At 46.4% G+C, this 19511-nt stretch overlaps 1 protein-coding gene across 1 annotated transcript in view; it reads left to right on the top strand.

Annotated features, from left to right (window-relative positions):
- fbxo41 (F-box protein 41) overlaps positions 1-19511 on the top strand; it is a 619689-nt gene that overhangs the window by 427865 nt on the left and 172313 nt on the right. The window contains exon 9 of the mRNA XM_068027311.1: positions 6764-6859. Coding sequence (XP_067883412.1) covers positions 6764-6859 — 96 coding nt within the window. The remainder of the gene's footprint in view (positions 1-6763; positions 6860-19511) is intronic.

Below are 19511 nucleotides of genomic sequence, written 5' to 3'. Positions count from 1 at the left end.
GCCTCAATTTTAATGACGTGGAGGTTAGAGTCATAGAGTCGTACAGCATAGAAACAGGCCCTTTGGCCCACCGCGTCCATGCCGACCATAATGCCTATCTATACTAATCCCACCTGCCTGCATTAATTCCATATCCCTCTGTGCCTTGCTCATTCAAGTACCTGTCCCGATGCCTCTTAAATGTCGCTACTGTTCCTGCCTCCACCACCTCCTCAGGCAGCTCATTCCAGATACCCATTATTCTTTGTGTGAAAAATTTACCCCTTTGATCCCCTTTAAACCTCCTCCCTCTCACCTTAAATCTATGCCCTCTAGTTTTAGTCACCCCTACCATGGGAAACAGACTCTGGCTATCTACCCTATCTATGCTTCTCATCATTTTATATACCTCTATCATGTCCCCTCTCAGCCTCCTTCGCTCCAGGGAAAACAGACCCAGCCTATCCAATCTCTCTTTATAACTCAAGGCCTCCAAACCAGGCAAGATCCTTGTGAATCTTTTCTGCACCCTCTCTAGCTAAATCACATCTGTCCTGTGGTGCGGTGACCAGAACTGCACACAGAACTCCAAATGCGGCCTAACCAACGTTATGTACAACTGTAACATGATGACCCAACTCTTGTCCTCAATGCCTCGGCTGATGAAGGCAAGCATGCCATACACCTTCTTCACCACCCTGTCTACCTGTGTTGTCACTTTCAGGGAACTATGTACTTGCACCCCAAGGTCTCTCTGCTCAACAACACTCCCCAGGGCCCTGCCATTCACTGTATATGCCCTGCCCTGGTTTAACTTCCTAAAATTTATCACTTCACACTTATCTGCATTAAATTTCATTTGTCAATCCCTTACCCACTTTCCCAGTTGATCTGTATCCTGTTGTAACCTTAGACAACCTTCTTTATTGTCCACTATACCACCAATTTTGGTGTCATCTGCAAAATTACTAATCATGCCCCTTACATTCACATCCAAGTCATTAATATATATGTCAAACAACAGAGGGCCCAGCACTGATCCCTACGGCACACCACTGGTCACCGGCCTCCAATCTGAAAAACAACCCTCCATGACCACCCTTTGCCTCCTATCACCAAGCCAATTTTGTATCCAATTTGCTAGCTCACCCTGGATCCCATGTGTTCGAACCTTCTGGACCAGCCTACCATGCGGGACCTTGTCAAAGGCCTTGCTAAAGTCCATGTAGACAACGTCCATCGCCCTGCCCTCGTCAATCCTCTTGGTCACCTCCTCGAAAAACTCAATCAATTTCGTGAGACATGATTTCCCACGCACAAATCCATGCTAACTATCCCTAATCAGACCATGCCTTTCCAGATGCATATAAATCCTGTCTCTCAGAATCCCTTCCAGTAACTTTCCCACCACTGATGTAAGGCTCACCAGCCTGTGGTTCCCTGGCTTATCCCTGCTGCCCTTCTTAAATAAAGGCACAGCATCAGCTATCCTCCAGTCTTCCGGTACCTCACCCGTGGCTAACGATAGAACAAAGAACAAAGAAAATTACAGCACAGGAACAGGCCCTTCGGCCCTCCAAGCCTGCGCCGATCCAGATCCTCTACCTAAACATGTCGCCTATTTTCTAAGGGTCTGTATCTCTTTGCTTCCTGCCCATTCATGTATCTGTCTAGATACATCTTAAAAGACGCGATCGTGTTCGCGTCTACCACCTCCGCTGGCAATGCGTTCCAGGCACCCACCACCCTCTGCGTAAAGAACTTTCCACGCATATCCCCCCTAAACTTTTCCCCTCTCACTTTGAACTCGTGACCCCTAGTATTTGAATCCCCCACTCTGGGAAAAAGCTTCTTGCGATCCACCCTGTCTATACCTCTCATGATTTTGTACACCTCAATCAGGTCCCCCCTCAACCTCCGCCTTTCTAATGAAAATAAGCCGAATCTACTCAACCTCTCTTCATAGCTAGCGCCCTCCATACCAGGCAACATCCTGGTGAACCTCCTCTGCACCCTCTCCAAAGCATCCACATCCTTTTGGTAATGTGGCGACCAGAACTGCACGCAGTATTCCAAATGTGGCCGAACCAAAGTCCTATACAACTGTAACATGACCTGCCAATTCTTGTACTCAATACCCCGTCCGATGAAGGAAAGCATGCCGTATGCCTTCTTGACCACTCTATTGACCTGCGTTGCCACCTTCAGGGTACAATGGACCTGAACACCCAAATCTCTCTGTACATCAATTTTCCCTAGGACTTTTCCATTTACTGTATAGTTCACTCTTGAATTGGATCTTCCAAAATGCATCACCTCGCATTTACCCTGATTGAACTCCATCTGCCATTTCTCTGCCCAACTCTCCAATCTATCTATATTCTGCTGTATTCTCTGACAGTCCCCTTCACTATCTGCTACTCCACCAATCTTAGTGTCGTCTGCAAACTTGCTAATCAGACCACCTATACTTTCCTCCAAATCATTTATGTATATCACAAACAACAGTGGTCCCAGCACGGATCCCTGTGGAACACCACTGGTCACACGTCTCCATTTTGAGAAACTCCCTTCCACTGCTACTCTCTGTCTCCTGTTGCCCAGCCCGTTCTTTATCCATCTAACTAGTACACCCTGGATCTCCATCAGCCTGCCATGGGGAACCTTATCAAACGCCTTACTGAAGTCCATGTATATGACATCTACAGCCCTTCCCTCATCAATCAACTTTGTCACTTCCTCAAAGAATTCTATTAAGTTGGTAAGACATGACCTTCCCTGCACAAAACCATGTTGCCGATCACTGATAAGCCCATTTTCTTCCAAATGGGAATAGATCCTATCCCTCAGTATCTTCTCCAGCAGCTTCCCTACCACTGACGTCAGGCTCACCGGTCTATAATTACCTGGATTATCCCTGCTACCCTTCTTAAACAAGGGGACAACATTAGCAATTCTCCAGTCCTCCGGGACCTCACCCGTGTTTAAGGATGCTGCAAAGATATCTGTTAAGGCCCCAGCTATTTCCTCTCTCGCTTCCCTCAGTAACCTGGGATAGATCCCATCCGGACCTGGGGACTTGTCCACCTTAATGCCTTTTAGAATACCCAACACTTCCTCCCTCCTTATGCCGACTTGACCTAGAGTAATCAAACATCTGTCCCTAACCTCAACATCCGTCATGTCCCTCTCCTCGGTGAATACCGATGCAAAGTACTCGTTTAGAATCTCACCCATTTTCTCTGACTCCACGCATAACTTTCCTCCTTTGTCCTTGAGTGGGCCAATCCTTTCTCTAGTTACCCCCTTGCTCCTTATATATGAATAAAAGGCTTTGGGATTTTCCTTAACCCTGTTTGCTAAAGATATTTCATGACCCCTTTTAGCCCTCTTAATTCCTCGTTTCAGATTGGTCCTACATTCCCGATATTCTTCCAAAGCTTCGTCTTTCTTCAGCCGCCTAAACCTTATGTATGCTTCCTTTTTCCTCTTAGCTAGTCTCACAATTTCACCTGTCATCCATGATTCCCTAATCTTGCCATTTCTATCCCTCATTTTCACAGGAACATGTCTCTCCTGCACGCTAATCAACCTCTCTTTAAAAGCCTCCCACATATCAAATGTGGATTTACCTTCAAACAGCTGCTCCCAATCTACATTCCCCATCTCCTGCCGAATTTTGGTATAGTTGGCCTTCCCCCAATTTAGCACTCTTCCTTTAGGACCACTCTCGTCTTTGTCCATGAGTATTCTAAAACTTACGGAATTGTGATCACTATTCCCAAAGTAGTCTCCGACTGAAACTTCAACCACCTGGCCGGGCTCATTCCCCAACACCAGGTCCAGTATGGCCCCTTCCCGAGTTGGACTATTTACATACTGCTCTAGAAAACCTTCCTGGATGCTCCCTACAAATTCTGCTCCATCTAGACCTCTAACACTAAGTGAATCCCAGTCAATGTTGGGAAAATTAAAATCTCCTATCACCACCACCCTGTTGCTCTTACATCTTTCCATAATCTGTTTACATATTTGTACCTCTATCTCACGCTCGCTGTTGGGAGGCCTGTAGTACAGCCCCAACATTGTTACCGCACCCTTCCTGTTTCTGAGTTCTGCCCATATTGCCTCACAGCTCGAGTCCTCCATAGTGCCCTCCTTCAGCACAGCTGTGATATCCTCTTTGACCAGTAATGCAACTCCTCCAGCCCTTTTACCTCCCTCTCTATCCCGCCTGAAGCATCGATATCCTGGGATATTTAGTTGCCAATCATGCCCTTCCCTCAACCAAGTCTCAGTAATAGCAATAACATCATACTCCCAGGTACTAATCCAAGCCCTAAGTTCATCTGCCTTACCTACTACACTTCTTGCATTAAATCAAATGCACGTCAGACCACCAGTCCCTTTGCTTTCATCATCTGCTCCCTGCCTACTCTTCCCTTTCGTCACGCTGACTTCATTATCTAGTTCCTTACAGGCTTTAGTTACTACCTCCTTACTGTCCACTGACCTCCTCATTTGGTTCCCATCCCCCTGCCACATTAGTTTAAACCCTCCCCAACAGCGTTAGCAAAAGCACCCCCAAGGACATTGGTTCCAGTCCGGCCCAGGTGTAGACCGTCCAATTTGTAATAGTCCCACCTCCCCCAGAACCGGTCCCAATGTCCCAAAAATCTGAACCTCTCCCTCCTGCACCATCTCTCAAGCCATGCTTTCATCCTGACTATTCTTTCATTTCTACTCTGACTATCACGTGGCACTGGTAGCAATCCTGAGATTACTACCTCTGAGGTCCTACTTTTTAACTTGGCTCCTAACTCCCTAAATTCTGCTTGTGGGACCTCATCCCGTTTTTTACCTATATCATTGGTGTCTATGTGCACAACGACAACTGGCTGTTCACCCTCCCCCTTCAGAATGTTCTGCAGCCGATCTGAGACATCCCTGACCCGTGCACCTGGGAGGCAACATACCATTCGGGAGTCTCGTTTTCGACCACAGAACCGCCTATCTACTCCCCTTACAATCGAATCCCCTATGACTATAGCCCTTCCACTCTTTTTGCCGCCCTTCTGAACAGTAGAGCCAGCCACGGTGCCATGAACCTGGCTACTGCTGTCTTCCCCTGGTGAGCCATCTCCCTCAGCAGTATCCAAAACGGTATACCTGTTGTGGAGGGAGATGACCGCAGGGGACACCTGCGCTGCCTTCCTGCTCTTTCTCTGCCTTTTGGTCACCCATTCCCTTTCGCCCTCAGCAATCCTAATCTGCGGTGTGACCAATTCGCTAAACGTGCTATCCACGACCTCCTCAGAATCGCGCATGCTCCAAAGTGAGTCCATCCGCAGCTGCAGAGCCGTCATGCGGTCTAACAAGAGCTGCAGCTGGACACACTTCCTGCACGTGAAGGAGTCAGGGACATCAGCCGTGTCCCTGAGCTCCCATATTGAGCAAGAGGAGCATAACACGGGTCTGAGATCTCCTGCCATTTTTATTCTTAAGCTTAACTTAGTCTGAAACTTAGAAAAAATGAAAAAGGTACGAAAAGTTTTTACCAATCACACGATAAAAAAAAAAGTATAAAAAGCCTTACCTTATCTACACACCACCGAGTCCTTTTTTTTTTGGTTAGAGGAGGAGGGCGGTTGGAAGACACTACCCGTGTAGTTTCTCGGGTTCAGAAAAGGCCCAAATATATAGGGTTTTACTTACCCAGCAGCCCCTTGGTCCTCCGAAAACAAAAGGGAATTAAGTTTAAGCTGAAACTGACCTTCCCAGCTGCTCACTCGCTCGCACTCTCTGCTCCCGAATAAGCTGCTGCAATGAAAGCAATGATACAAAAATCTCTGCCAGGGCCCTAGCAATCTCCTCCCTTGCTTCCTAAAGCATCTTAGGATACACCTGGTCAGGCCCTGGGGATTTACCCACCTTAATGTGCTTCAATACCTCCAACACCTCCTCCTTTGTAATGTTGATATGCTCCAGGATATCGGTGTTCCCTCCCTTGAACTCACTAGCTTCCATGACCTTCGCCACGGTAAATACGGATGAGAAATATTCATTTAAGACCTCGCCCATTTCCATGGCTCCACACATAGATTGCCATACTGATCCTTAAGAGGACCTATTCTCTCCCTAGCTACCCTTTTACTCTTAATATACTTATAGAATCTTTTAGGATTCTCCTTTATCTTATCTGCCAGGGAAATCTCATGGCCCCTTTTCGCCCTCCTAACTTCCTTCTTAAGTGTAGTCCTACATCCCCTATACTCCTCGAGGGACTCGCTCGATCCGAGCTGCCTATACCTGACATGTGCCTTCTTCTTTGTCCTGACCAGATCCTCAAAATCCCTAGTCAACCAAGGTTCCCTAAACTTGCCAGCCTTGCCCTTCCACCCAACAGGTACATGCCGGCCCTGAACTCTTCCTATCTCACTTTTAAAAGCCTCCCACTTGCCAGACGTCCCAGAAGTTCATGTGCTGTTCGCACTTGGAGGTGAGGGTGGAGGGGCGTACACACACATGATAGTGTGAATGTTATCTTGTCTATTGAGGGAATGAGCCTGAGCTAAACGTCCATTCCTTGTTATTTGTTAAGTTGTTAACCCAGATTGCATAGACCATATATGTGCTTTTTAGACATATCATTATGAAGTAATTGGAGAAGGAATGGCAGAGACTTCAAAGGTAACTTTAGAGACTGTTATTACTATAATTTTACATTGATTTGCATTATTTCAGTTTGTTTAAGCTAGGCCTTAACTTTATATTACTTTTTCAGGAGTTCAACAGATCCAGTTGGCCATGAAGTGATTTGGGCTTTGGGAGCCGGGTGTAGAGACATCATCTCTCTGCAGGTTGCACCGTTACATCCATGGTAAGGGCAATATCTTCCATTTTTCTTCAACTATTAATCATTTGCCACTAATCAACTATGACGAATTGGGAATCCAGAGACGTGGTTGCAGGGTGACCAAGATTGGGAACTCTATATTCAAGGTTTTCGATGTTCCAAAAAATAGGCAAAAAGGAAAAGGAGGTGGGATAGCTTAATTAATAAAGGAAGGTATCAGTGCGGTGGTGAGTAGTGATATAGGTGCAATAGATCGTGATGTGGAATCAGTTTGGGTGGAAATATGGAATAGCAAGTGGGAAGAAGTCACAGGTGGGAGTTGTCTATAGGCCCCCAAAGAATTGCGTCTCTGTAGAACAGCCAGCGGGAGGTAGAGGAGCGGATATGTAGACAGATTTTGGAAAGATGTAAAGGTAACAGGGTTGTAGTGGTGGGTGATTTTAACTTCCCCTATATTGACTGGGACTCACTTAGTGCTAGGGGCCTAGATGGGACAGAATTTGTAAGGAGCATCCAGGAGAGCTTCTTGAAACAATATGTAGATAGTCCAACTCGGGAAGGGGTGGTACTGGACCTGGTATTGGGGAATGAGCCCGGCCAAGTGGTTGAAGTCTCAGTAGGGGAGCATTTCGGGAGCAGTGACCATAATTCCATAAGTTTTAAGGGACTTATGGATAAGTATAAGAGTAGTCCTCGGGTAAAGGTGCAAAATTGGGGGAAGGCTAATTATAACAATATTAGGCAGGAACTGAAGAATTTAGATTGGGGGCGGCTGTTTGAGGGTAAATCAACATCTGACATGTGGGAGTCTTTCAAACGTCAGTTGATTAGAATCCAGGACCAGCATGTTCCTGTGAGGATGAAGGATAAGTTTGGCAAGTTTCAGGAACCTTGGATAACGAGGGATAATATTGTGAGCCTAGTCAAAAATAAAAAGGAAGCATTCGTAAGGGCGAGAAGGCTGGGAACAAACGAAGCCCTTGAGGAATATAAAGAAAGTAGGAAGGAACTTAAGCAAGGAGTCAGGAGGGCTAAAAGGGGTCATGAGAAGTCATTGGCAAACAGAATTAAGGAGAATCCCTTTTTATACGTATATAAAGAGCAAGAGGGTAATCAGGGAAAGGGTTGGCCCACTCAAAGACAGAGGAGGGAATCTATGTGTGGAGCCAGAGGAAATGGGCGAGGTACTAAATGAGTACTTTGCATCAGTATTCACCAAAGAGAAAGTATAGGTGGTCTGATTAGCAAGTTTGCAGACGACACTAAGATCGGTGGAGTAGCAGATAGTGAAGGGGACTGTCAGAGAATACAGCAGAATATAGATAGATTGGAGAGTTGGGCAGAGAAATGGCAGATGGAGTTCAATCAGGGCAAATGCGAGGTGATGCATTTTGGAAGATCCAATTCAAGAGTGAACTATACAGTAAATGGAAAAGTCCTGGGGAAAATTGATGTACAGAGAGATGTGGGTGTTCAGGCCCATTGTTCCCTGAAGGTGGCAACGCAGGTCAATAGAGTGGTCAAGAAGGCATACGGCATGCTTTCCTTCATCGGACGGGATATTGAGTACAAGAGTTGGCAGGTCATGTTACAGTTGTATAGGACTTTGGTTCGGCCACATTTGGAATACTGCGTGCAGTTCTGGTCGCCACATTACCAAAAGGATGTGGATGCTTTGGAGAGGGTGCAGAGGAGGTTCACCAGGATGTTGCCTGGTATGGAGGGTGCTAGCTATGAAGAGAGGTTGAGTTGATTAGGATTATTTTCATTGGAAATGCGGAGGTTGAGGGGGGACCTGATTGAGGTCGACAAAATCATGAGAGGAATAGACAGGGTGGATAGCAAGAAGCTTTTTCCCCAGAGTGGGGGATTCAATTACTAGGGGTCATGAGTTCAAAGTGAGAGGGGAAAAGTTTAGGGGGGATATGCGTGGAAAGTTCTTTACGCAGAGGGTGGTGGGTGCCTGGAACGCGTTGCCAGCGGAGGTGGTAGATGCGAGCACGATAGCGTCTTTTAAGATGTATCTAGACAGATACATGAATGGGCAGGAAGCAAAGAGATACAGACCCTTAGAAAATAGGCGACATGTTTAGATAGAGGATCTGGATTGGCGCAGGCTTGGAGGGCCGAAGGGCCTGTTCCTGTGCTGTAATTTTCTTTGTTCTTTGTTCTTTGAGAAGGACTTGGTGGATGATGAGTCTAGGGAAGGGAGTGTAAATAGTATGGGTCATGTCGTTATCAAAAAGGAGGAGGTGTTGGGCGTCTTGCAAAGCATTAAGTTAGCTAAGTCCCAAGGGCCTGATGGGATATACCCCAGAATACTGAGGGAGGCAAGGGAAAAAATTGCTGGGGCCTTGACAGAAATCTTTGTATCCTCATTGGCAACAGGTGAGGTCCCAGAGGACTGGAGAATAGCCAATGTTGTTCCTTTGTTTAAAGAACAAAGAACAGTACAGCACAGGAACAGGCCATTCGGCCCTCCAAGCCTGCGCCGATCTTGATGCCTGTCGAAACTAAAACCTTCTGCACTTCCGGGGCCCGTATCCCTCTATTCCCTTTCTATTCATATATTTGTCAAAATGTCTCTTAAACGTCGCTATCGTATCTGCTTCCACCACCTCCCCTGGCAGCAAGTTCCAGGCACTCACCACCCTCTGTGTAAAAAAACTTGCCTCTAAACTTTGCCCCTCGCACCTTAAACCTATGTCCCCTGATAACTGACTCTTCCACCCTGGGAAAAAGCTTCTGACTATCCACTCTGTCCATGCCGCTCATAACTTTGTAAACCTCTATCATGTCGCCCCTCCACCTCCGTCGTTCCAGTGAAAACAATCCGAGCTTTTCCAACCTGTCCTCATAGCTAAGGGCAGCAAGGATAATCCAGGAAATTATAGGCCGGTGAGCCTTACGTCAGTGGTAGGGTATTTATGAGAGAGGATTCTTCGGGACAGGATTTACTCCCATTTGGAAACAAATGAACTTATTAGCGAGAGGCAGCATGGTTTTGTGAAGGGGAGGTCGTGTCTCACTAACTTGATTGAGTTTTTTGAGGAAGTGACGAAGATGATTGATGAAGGAAGGGCAGTGGTTGTTATCTATATGGACTTCAGTAAAGCCTTTGACAAGGTCCCTCATGGCAGAATGGTACAAAAGGTGAAGTCACACGGGATCAGAGGTGAACTGGCAAGATGGATACAGAACTGGCTCGGTCATAGAAGACAGAGGGTAGCAGTGGAAGGGTGCTTTTCTGAATGGGGGGATGTGACTAGTGGTGTTCCGCAGGGATCAGTGCTGGGACCTTGGCTGTTTGTATTATATATAAATGATTTGGAGGAAAATGTAGCTGGTCTGATTCGTAAGTTTGCGGACGACATAAAGGTTGGTGGAGTTGCGGACCGTGATGAGGATTGTCAGAGGATACAGCAGGATATAGATCGGTTGGAGACTTGGGCGGAGAAATGGCAGATGGAGTTTAATCCGGACAAATGTGAGGTAATGCATTTTGGAAGGTCTAATGCAGGTGGGAAGTATACAGTAAATGGCAGAGGAGTATTGACAGGCAAAGAGATCTGGGCGTACAGGTCCACAGGTCAGGGAGCATCCGCGATGCTGAGGAGGTCGTGGATAGCATGTTTAGCGAATTGGTCACACCGCAGATTAGGATTGCTGAGGGAGAATGGGAATGGGTGACCAAAAGGCAGAGAAAGAGCAGGAAGGCAGCGCAGGTGTCCCCTGCGGTCATCTCCTTCCACAACAGGTATACCGTTTTGGATACTGTTGACGGAGATGGCTCACCAGGGGAAGGCAGTAGTAGCCAGGTTCATGGCACCGTGGCTGGCTCTGCTGTTCAGAAGGGCGGCAAAAAGAGTGGAAGGGCTATAGTCATAGGGGATTCGATTGTAAGGGGAGTAGATAGGCGGTTCTGTGGTCGAAAACGAGACTCCCGAATGGTATGTTGCCTCCCAGGTGCACGGGTCAGGGATGTCTCAGATCGGCTGCAGAACATTCTGAAGGGGGAGGGTGAACAGCCAGTTGTTGTTGTGCACATAGGCACCAATGATATAGGTAAAAAACGGGATGAGGTCCCACAAGCAGAATTTAGGGAGTTCGGAGCCAAGTTAAAAAGTAGGACCTCAGAGGTAGTAATCTCAGGATTGCTACCAGTGCCACGTGATAGTCAGAGTATAAATGAAAGAATAGTCAGGATCAATTCGTGACTTGAGAGATGGTGCAGCATGGAGGGGTTCAGATTTTTGGGACATTGGGACCGGTTCTGGGGGAGGTGGGACTATTACAAATTGGACGGTCTACACCTGGGCCGGACTGGAACCAATGTCCTTGGGGGTGCTTTTGCTAACGCTGTTGGGGAGGGTTTAAACTAATGTGGCAGGGGGATGGGAACCAAATGAGGAGGTCAGTGGACAGTAAGGAGGTAGTAACTAAAGCCTGTAAGGAACTAGATAATGAAGTCAGCATGACTAAGGGAAAGAGTAGGAAGGGAGCAGATGATGTACGCAAAGGGACTGGTGGTCTGAGGTGCATTTGTTTTAATGCAAGAAGTGTAGTAGGTAAGGAAGATGAACTTAGGGCTTGGATTAGTACCTGGGAGTATGATGTTATTGCTATTACTGAGACTTGGTTGAGGGAAGGGCATGATTGGCAACTAAATATCCCAGGATATCGATGCTTCAGGCAGAATAGAGAGGGAGGTAAAAGGGGTGGAGGACTTGCATTACTGGTCAAAGAGGATATCACAGCTGTGCTGAAGGAAGGCACTATGGAGGACTCGAGCTGTGAGGCAATATGGGCAGAACTCACAAATAGGAAGGGTGCGGTAACAATGTTGGGGCTGTACTACAGGCCTCCCAACAGCGAGAGTGAGATAGAGGTACAAATATGTAAACAGATTATGGAAAGATGTAGGAGCAACAGGGTGGTGGTGATAGGAGATTTTAATTTTCCCAACATTGACTGGGATTCACTTAGTGTTAGAGGTCTAGATGGAGCAGAATTTGTAAGGAGCATCCAGGAGGGTTTTCTAGAGCAGTATGTAAATAGTCCAACTCGGGAAGGGTTCATACTGGACCTGGTGTTGGGGAATGAGCCCGGCCAGGTGGTTGAAGTTTCAGTAGGGGACTACTTTGGGAATAGTGATCACAATTCCGTAAGTTTTAGAATACTCATGGACAAAGACGAGAGTGGTCCTAAAGGAAGAGTGCTGAATTGGGGGAAGGCTAACTGTACCAAAATTCGGCAGGAGCTGGGGAATGTAGATTGGGAGCAGCTGTTTGAAGGTAAATCCACATGTGATATGTGGGAGGCTTTTAAAGAGAGGTTGATTAGCGTGCAGGAGAGACATGTTCCTGTGAAAATGAGGGATAGAAATGGCAAGATTAGGGAACCATGGATGACAGGTGAAATTGTGAGACGAGCAAAGAGGAAACATAAGGTCGAGGAGGCTGAAGAAAGACGAAGCTTTGGAAGAATATCGGGAATGTAGGACCAATCTGAAACGAGGAATTAAGAGGGCTAAAAGGGGTCATGAAATATCTTTAGCAAACAGGGTTAAGGAAAATCCCAAAGCCTTTTATTCATATATAAGGAGCAAGAGGGTAACTAGAGAAAGGATTGGCCCACTCAAGGTCAAAGGAGGAAAGTTATGCGTGGAGCCAGAGAAAATGGGTGAGATTTTAAACGAGTACTTTGCATCGGTATTCACTGAGGAGAGGGACATGACGGATGTTGAGGTTAGGGACAGATGTTTGATTACTCTAGGTCAAGTCGGCATAAGGAGGGAGGAAGTGTTGGGTATTCCAAAAGGCATTAAGGTGGACAAGTCCCCAGGTCCGGATGGGATCCATCCCAGGTTACTGAGGGAAGTGAGAGAGGAAATAGCTGGGGCCTTAACAGATATCTTTGCAGCATCCTTAAACACGGGTGAGGTCCTGGAGGACTGGAGAATTGCTAATGTTGTCCCCTTGATTAAGAAGGGTAGCAGGGAAAATCCTGGTAATTTTAGACTGGTGAGCCTGACGTCAGTGGTAGGGAAGCTGCTGGAGAAGATACTGAGGGATAGGATCTATTCCCATTTTGAAGAAAATGAGCTTATCAGCGATAGGCAACATGGTTTTGTGCAGGGAAAGTCATGTCTCACCAACTTAATTGAATTCTTTGAGGAAGTGACAAAGTTGATTGATGAGGGAAGGGCTATAGATGTCATATACATGGACTTCAGTAAGGCGTTTGATAAGGTTCCCCATGGTAGGCTGATGGAGAAAGTGAAGTCGCATGGGGTCCAGGGTGTACTAGCTAGATGGATAAAGAACTGGCTGGGCAACAGGAGACAGAGAGTAGTAGTGGAAGGGAGTTTCTCAAAATGGAGAGGTGTGACCAGTGGTGTTCAACAGTGATCCGTGCTGGGACCACTGTTGTTTGTGATCTACATAAATGATTTGGAGGAAAGTATAGGTGGTCTGATCAGCAAGTTTGCAGACGACACTAAGATTGGTGGAGTAGCAGATAGTGAAGGGGACTGTCAGAGAATACAGCAGAATATAGATAGATTGGAGAGTTGGGCAGAGAAATGGCAGATGGAGTTCAATCAGGGCAAATGCGAGGTGATGCATTTTGGAAGATCCAATTCAAGAGTGAACTATGCAGTAAATGGAAAAGTCCTGGGGAAAATTGATGTACAGAGAGATTTGGGTGTTCAGGTCCATTGTTCTCTGAAGGTGGCAACGCAGGTCAATAGAGTGGTCAAGAAGGCATATGGCATGCTTTCCTTCATCGGACGGGGTATTGAGTACAAGAGTTGGCAAGTCATGTTACAGTTGTATAAGACTTTGGTTCGGCCACATTTGGAATACTGCGTGCATTTCTGGTCGCCATATTACCAAAAGGATGTAGATGCTTTGGAGTGGGTGCAGAGGAGGTTCACCAGGATGTTGCCTGGTATGGAGGGCGCTAGCTATGAAGAGAGGTTGAGTAGATTAGGATTATTTTCATTAGAAAGACGGAGGTTGGGGGGGGACCTGATTGAGGTGTACAAAATCATGAGAGGTATAGACAGGGTGGATAGCAAGAAGCTTTTTCCCAGAGTGGGGGATTCAATTACGAGGGGTCACGAGTTCAAAGTGATAGGGGAAAAGTTTAGGGGGGATATGCGTGGAAAGTTCTTTACGCAGAGGGTGGTGGGTGCCTGGAATGCATTGCCAGCGGAGGTGGTAGACGCGGGCATGATAGCTTCTTTTAAGATGTATCTAGACAGATACATGAATGGGCAGGAAGCAAAGAGATACAGACCCTTCGAAAATAGGCGACATGTTTAGCTAGAGGATCTGGATCTGCGCAGGCTTGGAGGGCCGAAGGGCCTGTTCCTGTGCTGTAATTTTCTTTGTTCTTTGTTCTTTGTTTGTCACTGAAAGTGGCAACGCGGGTGGATAAGGTAGTCAAGAAGGCATACGGCATGCTTGCCTTCATCGGTCGGGGCATAGAGTATAAAAATAGGCAAGTCATGCTGCAGCTATACAGAACTTTAGTTAGGCCACACTTCGAATATTGCGTGCAATTCTGGTCGCCACACTGCCAGAAGGACTTGGAGGCTTTGGAGAGGGTACAGAAGAGGTTTACCAGGATGTTGCCTGGTCTGGAATGCATTAGCTCTGAGGAGAGGTTGGATAAACTCGGATTGTTTTCACTGGAACGACGGAGGTGGAGGGGTGACATGATAGAGATTTACAAAGTTATGAGCGACATGGACAGAGTGGATAGTCAGAAGCTTTTTCCCAGGGTGGAAGAGTCAGTTACTAGGGCACATAGGTTTAAGGTGAGAGGGGCAAAGTTTCGAGGGGATGTGCGAGGCAAGTTCTTTACACAGAGGGTGGTGTGTGCGTGGAACTTGCTGCCGGGGGAGGTGATGGAAGTAGGTATGATAGCGACATTTAAGAGGCATCTTGACAAATACATGAATAGGAAGGGAATAGAGGGATACGGTCCCCGGAAGTGCAGAAGGTTTTAGTTTAGGCAGGCATCAAGATCGGCGCTGGCTTGGAGGGCCGAATGGCCTGTTCCTGTGCTGTACTGTTCTTTGTTCTTTGTTCCTGTTCTTCGTCACAATGCTATAGAGGAAGAATTCTTGGAGTGTATACAGAATGGTTTTCTGGACCAATACATTGAACATAAGAACATAAGAATTAGGAGCAGGAGCAGGCCATTCAATAAGATCATGGCTGATCTGTCCCAGGCCTCAACTGCTCTTTCGGGGCTGCTCTGCCTAACTCTCGACTCCTCGAGATCTCAAAAATCTATCTACATCCTCCTTAAATACAATTAGTGACCTAGCCTCCACAACTGTCTGAGGCAGAGAATTCCAGAGATTCACCACCCTCTGAGAGAAGAAATTCCTTCGCATCTCAGTTTTAAATGTGTGCCCCCTTATTCTGTAACTATGTCCCGTAGTTCAAGATTCCCCCACAAGTGGAAACATCTTCTCAACATCTACCCTGTCGAGCCCCCTTAAAATCTTATATGTTTCTATCAGATCACCTCTCATTCTTATAAACTCCAATGAATAAAGGCCTAACCTGTTTAGCCGTTCTTGATAAGACAATCCCTTCATCCCAGGAATCAGCCGAGTGAACCTTTTCTGAACTGCCTCCAATGCTAGTATTTCCTTCTTTAAATACAAGGAACAAAACTGTACGCAGTACTCCAGGTGTGACCTCACCAACACCCTGTACAGTTGTAACAAGACTTCCCTATTTCTAAACTCTCACCCCCTCGCAATAAAGGCCAAAATTCCATTTGCCTTCCTAATTACTTGCTGTACCTGCATGCTAACCTTTTGTGTTTCATGTACAAGAACACCCAGATCCCTCTGTGCTGCAGTATTTTGTAGTCTTTCTCCATCTAAATAATAATCTGCCTTTTCATTCTTCCTACCAAAGTGGATGACCTCACACTTTCCCACATTGAACTCCATCTTCTAGGTTTTTGTCCACTCACTTAAACCATCTTCTCCCTTTGCAAATTTTTTGTGGCCTTATCACAACATGCCTTCCTACTTATTTTTGTATCGTCAGCAAATTTGGATACACGACCCTCTGTCCCTTCCTCTAAGTCATTAATGTAGACAGTAAATAGCTGAGGCCCTAGGACCGGTCCTTGTGGCACCCCACTAATTACGGCTTACCAACCTGAAAAAGACCCATTGAACCCGACTCTCTGCCTTCTGTGTGTTAGCCAATCCTCAATCCATGTTGAGGAATCAACTTGAAAACAGCCCATCCCAGACTGAATGTTGTGTAATGAGAGAGGAATAATTGACAATCTAGTGGTGCGAGACCCCTTGGGGATGAGCGACCATATGATAGAATTCGTCATCAAGATGGAGAGTGACGTAGTTGATTCTGAGACTAGGGTCCTGCATCTTCGGAAAGGAAACTACGAAGGTATGAGGCACTGGTTGGCCTTGATGGATTGGGAAACGTTACTTAAAGGGATGATGGTGGATAGGCAGTGGCAAACATTTAAAGAGCGCATGGATGAACTGCAACAATTATTTATCCCTGTCTGGCTCAGAAGTAAAACGGGGAAGGTAGCCAAACCATGGCTTCCAAGGGAAATTAGAGACAGCATTAGATCCAAGGAAGACGCATATAAATCTGTCAGAAAAAACAACAGACCTGAGGATTGGGAGCAGTTTAGAATTCAGTAAAGGAGGACCAAGGGATTGATTAAGAAGGGGAAAATAGAGTGAGCACAAACTTGCGGGAAACATAAAAAGTGACTGTAAAAGTTTCTATCGGCATGGAAAGAGAAAAAGATTAGTGAAGACAAATGTAGGTCCCTTACAGTCAGAAACAGGGGAATTTATTATGGGGAACAAAGAAATGGCTGACCAACTAAATGCATACTTTGGTTCTGTCTTCATAAAGGAGGACACAAATGTCATACCAGAAATGTTGGGGAACACAGGGCTTAGTGAGAGAGAGAAACTGAAGGAAATCAGTATTAGTCGAGAAATGGTGTTGGGGAAATTGATGGGATTGAAGGCTGATAAATCCCCTGGGCCTGATGGTATGCATCCCAGAGTACTTAAGGAAGTGGCCCGAGAAATAGTGGATGCATTGGTGGTCGTCTTCCAAGATTCGAGAGACTGTGGAACAGTTCCTACAGATTGGAGGATAGCTAATGTAACCCCACAATTTAAAAAGGGAGGAAGAGAGAAAGCAGGGAACTATAGACCAGTCAGCCTGACGTCGGTAGTGGGGAAAATTCTAGAGTTCATTATCTGAGACTTCATAGCAGAGCACTTGGAGAACAGTGGTAGAATCGGGCAGAGTCAGCATGGATTTTCGAAAGGGAAATCATGCTGGACAAATCTACTAGAATTCTTCGAGGATGTAACTAGTAGAGTTGATGAGGGAGAGCCAGTGGATGTGGTTTATTTGGACATTCAGAAGGCTTTCGACAAAGTCCCACATAAGAGATTAGTGTGTAAAATTAAAGCGCATGGGATTGGGGGTGGTGCATTGCGATGGATAGAAAATTGGTTGGCAGACAGGAAACAATGAGTAGGGATAAATGGGTCTTTTTCCGAATGGCAGGCAGTGACTAGTGGGGTACCGCAGGGATCGGTGCTAGGACCCCAGCTATTCAAAATATATATTAACGATTTAGATGAGAGAACTAAATGTAATATCTCCAAATTTGCAGATGACACAAAACTGGGTGAGAGGGTGAGTTGTGAGGAGGATGCAGAGAGGCTTCAGAGTGATTTGGACAAGTTGAGTGAGTGGGCGAATGCATGGCAGATGCAGTATAATGTGGATAAATGTGAGGTTATCCACTTTGGTAGAAATAACAGGAAATCAGGTTATTATCTGAACGGCTATAAACTGAGAGAGGGAAATATGCAGCGAGACCTGGGTGTTCTCGTACACCGTTCGCTGAAGGTAAGCATTCAGGTGCAACAGGCGGTAAAAAAGGCAAATGGTATGTTGGCCTTCATAGCGAGAGGATTCGAGTACAGGAGCAGGGATGTCTTTCTGCAATTATACAGGGCCTTGGTGAGGCCATACCTGGAATATTGTGTGCAGTTTTGGTCTCCTTAGCTGAGGAAGGATGTTCTTGCTATAGAGGGAGTGCAGCAAAGGTTTACCAGACTGATTCCTGGGATGGCGGGACTGACGTATGAAGAGAGATTGAGTCGGTCAGGATTAAATTTGCTGGAGTTGAGAAGAGTGAGGGGGGATCTCATAGAAACCTATAAAATTCTAACAGGACTTGACAGGGTAGGGGCAGGAAGGATGTTCCCGATGGTGGGGGAGTCCAGAAACAGGGGTCATCGTCTGAGGATAGAAAGAACAAAGAACAGTACAGCACAGGAACAGGCCATTCGGCCCTCCAAGCCTGCGCCGATCTTGATGCCTGCCTAAACTAACACCTTCTGCACTTCCGGGGTCCATATCCCTCTATTCCCATCCTATTCATGTATTTATCAAGATGTCTCTTAAACGTCTCTATGGTACCTGCTTCCACCACCTCCCCCGGCAACATGTTCCAGGCACTCACCACCCTCTGTGTAAAGAACTTGCCTCGCACATCCCCTCTAAACTTTGCCCCTCGCTCCTTAAACCTATGTCCCCTAGTAACTGACTCTTCCACCCTGGGAAAAAGCTTCTGACTATCCACTCTGTCCAGGCCACTCATAACTTTGTAAACATCTATCATGTCACCCCTCCACCTCTGTCGTTCCAGTGAAAACAATCCGAGTTTTTCCAACCTCTCCTCATAGCTAATGCCCTCCAGACCAGGCAATATCCTGGTAAACCTCTTCTGTACCCTCTCCAAAGCCTCCACGTCCTTCTGGTAGTGTGGCGACCAGAATTGCACGCAATATTCTAATTGTGGCCGAACTAAAGTTCGGTACAGCTGCAGCATGACTTGCCAATTTTTATACTCTATGCCCCGACCGATGAAGGCAAGCATGCCGTATGCCTTCTTGACTACCCTATCCACCTGCGTTGCCACTATCAGTGACCTGTGGACCTGTACGCCCAGATCTCTCTGCCTGTCAATACTCCTAAGGGTTCTGCCATTTACTGTATACTTCCCACCTGCATTAGACCTTCCAATATGCATTACCTCACATTTGTCCGAATTAAACTCCATCTGCCATTTCTCCGCCCAAGTCTCCAACCAATCTATATCCTGCTGTATCCTCTGACAATCCTCATCACTGTCCGCAACGCCACCAACCTTTGTGTCGTCCGCAAACTTACTAATCAGACCAGCTACATTTTCCTCCAAATCATTTATATATACGACAAACAGCAAAGGTCCCAGCACTGATCCCTGCGGAACACCACTAGTCACATCCCTCCATTCAAAAAAGCACCCTTCCACTGCTACCCTCTCTTCTATGACCGAGCCAGTTCTGTATCCATCTTGCCAGCTCCCCTCTGATCCCATGTGACTTCACCTTTTGTATCAGTCTGCCATGAGGGACCTTGTCAAAGGCTTTACTGAAGTCCATATAGATAACAACCACTGCCCTTCCTTCATCAATCTTCTTCGTCACTTCCTCAAAAAACTCAATCAAATTAGTGAGACACGACCTCCCCTTCACAAAACCATGCTGCCTCTCGCTAATAAGTCCATTTGTTTCCAAATG

This window comes from Heterodontus francisci, chromosome 1, assembly GCF_036365525.1.
Source record: "Heterodontus francisci isolate sHetFra1 chromosome 1, sHetFra1.hap1, whole genome shotgun sequence".
Classification (NCBI taxonomy): domain Eukaryota; kingdom Metazoa; phylum Chordata; class Chondrichthyes; order Heterodontiformes; family Heterodontidae; genus Heterodontus; species Heterodontus francisci.
Note: the sequence above shows the minus strand (reverse complement) of the source record. Positions and strands in the feature narration are given on the sequence as shown.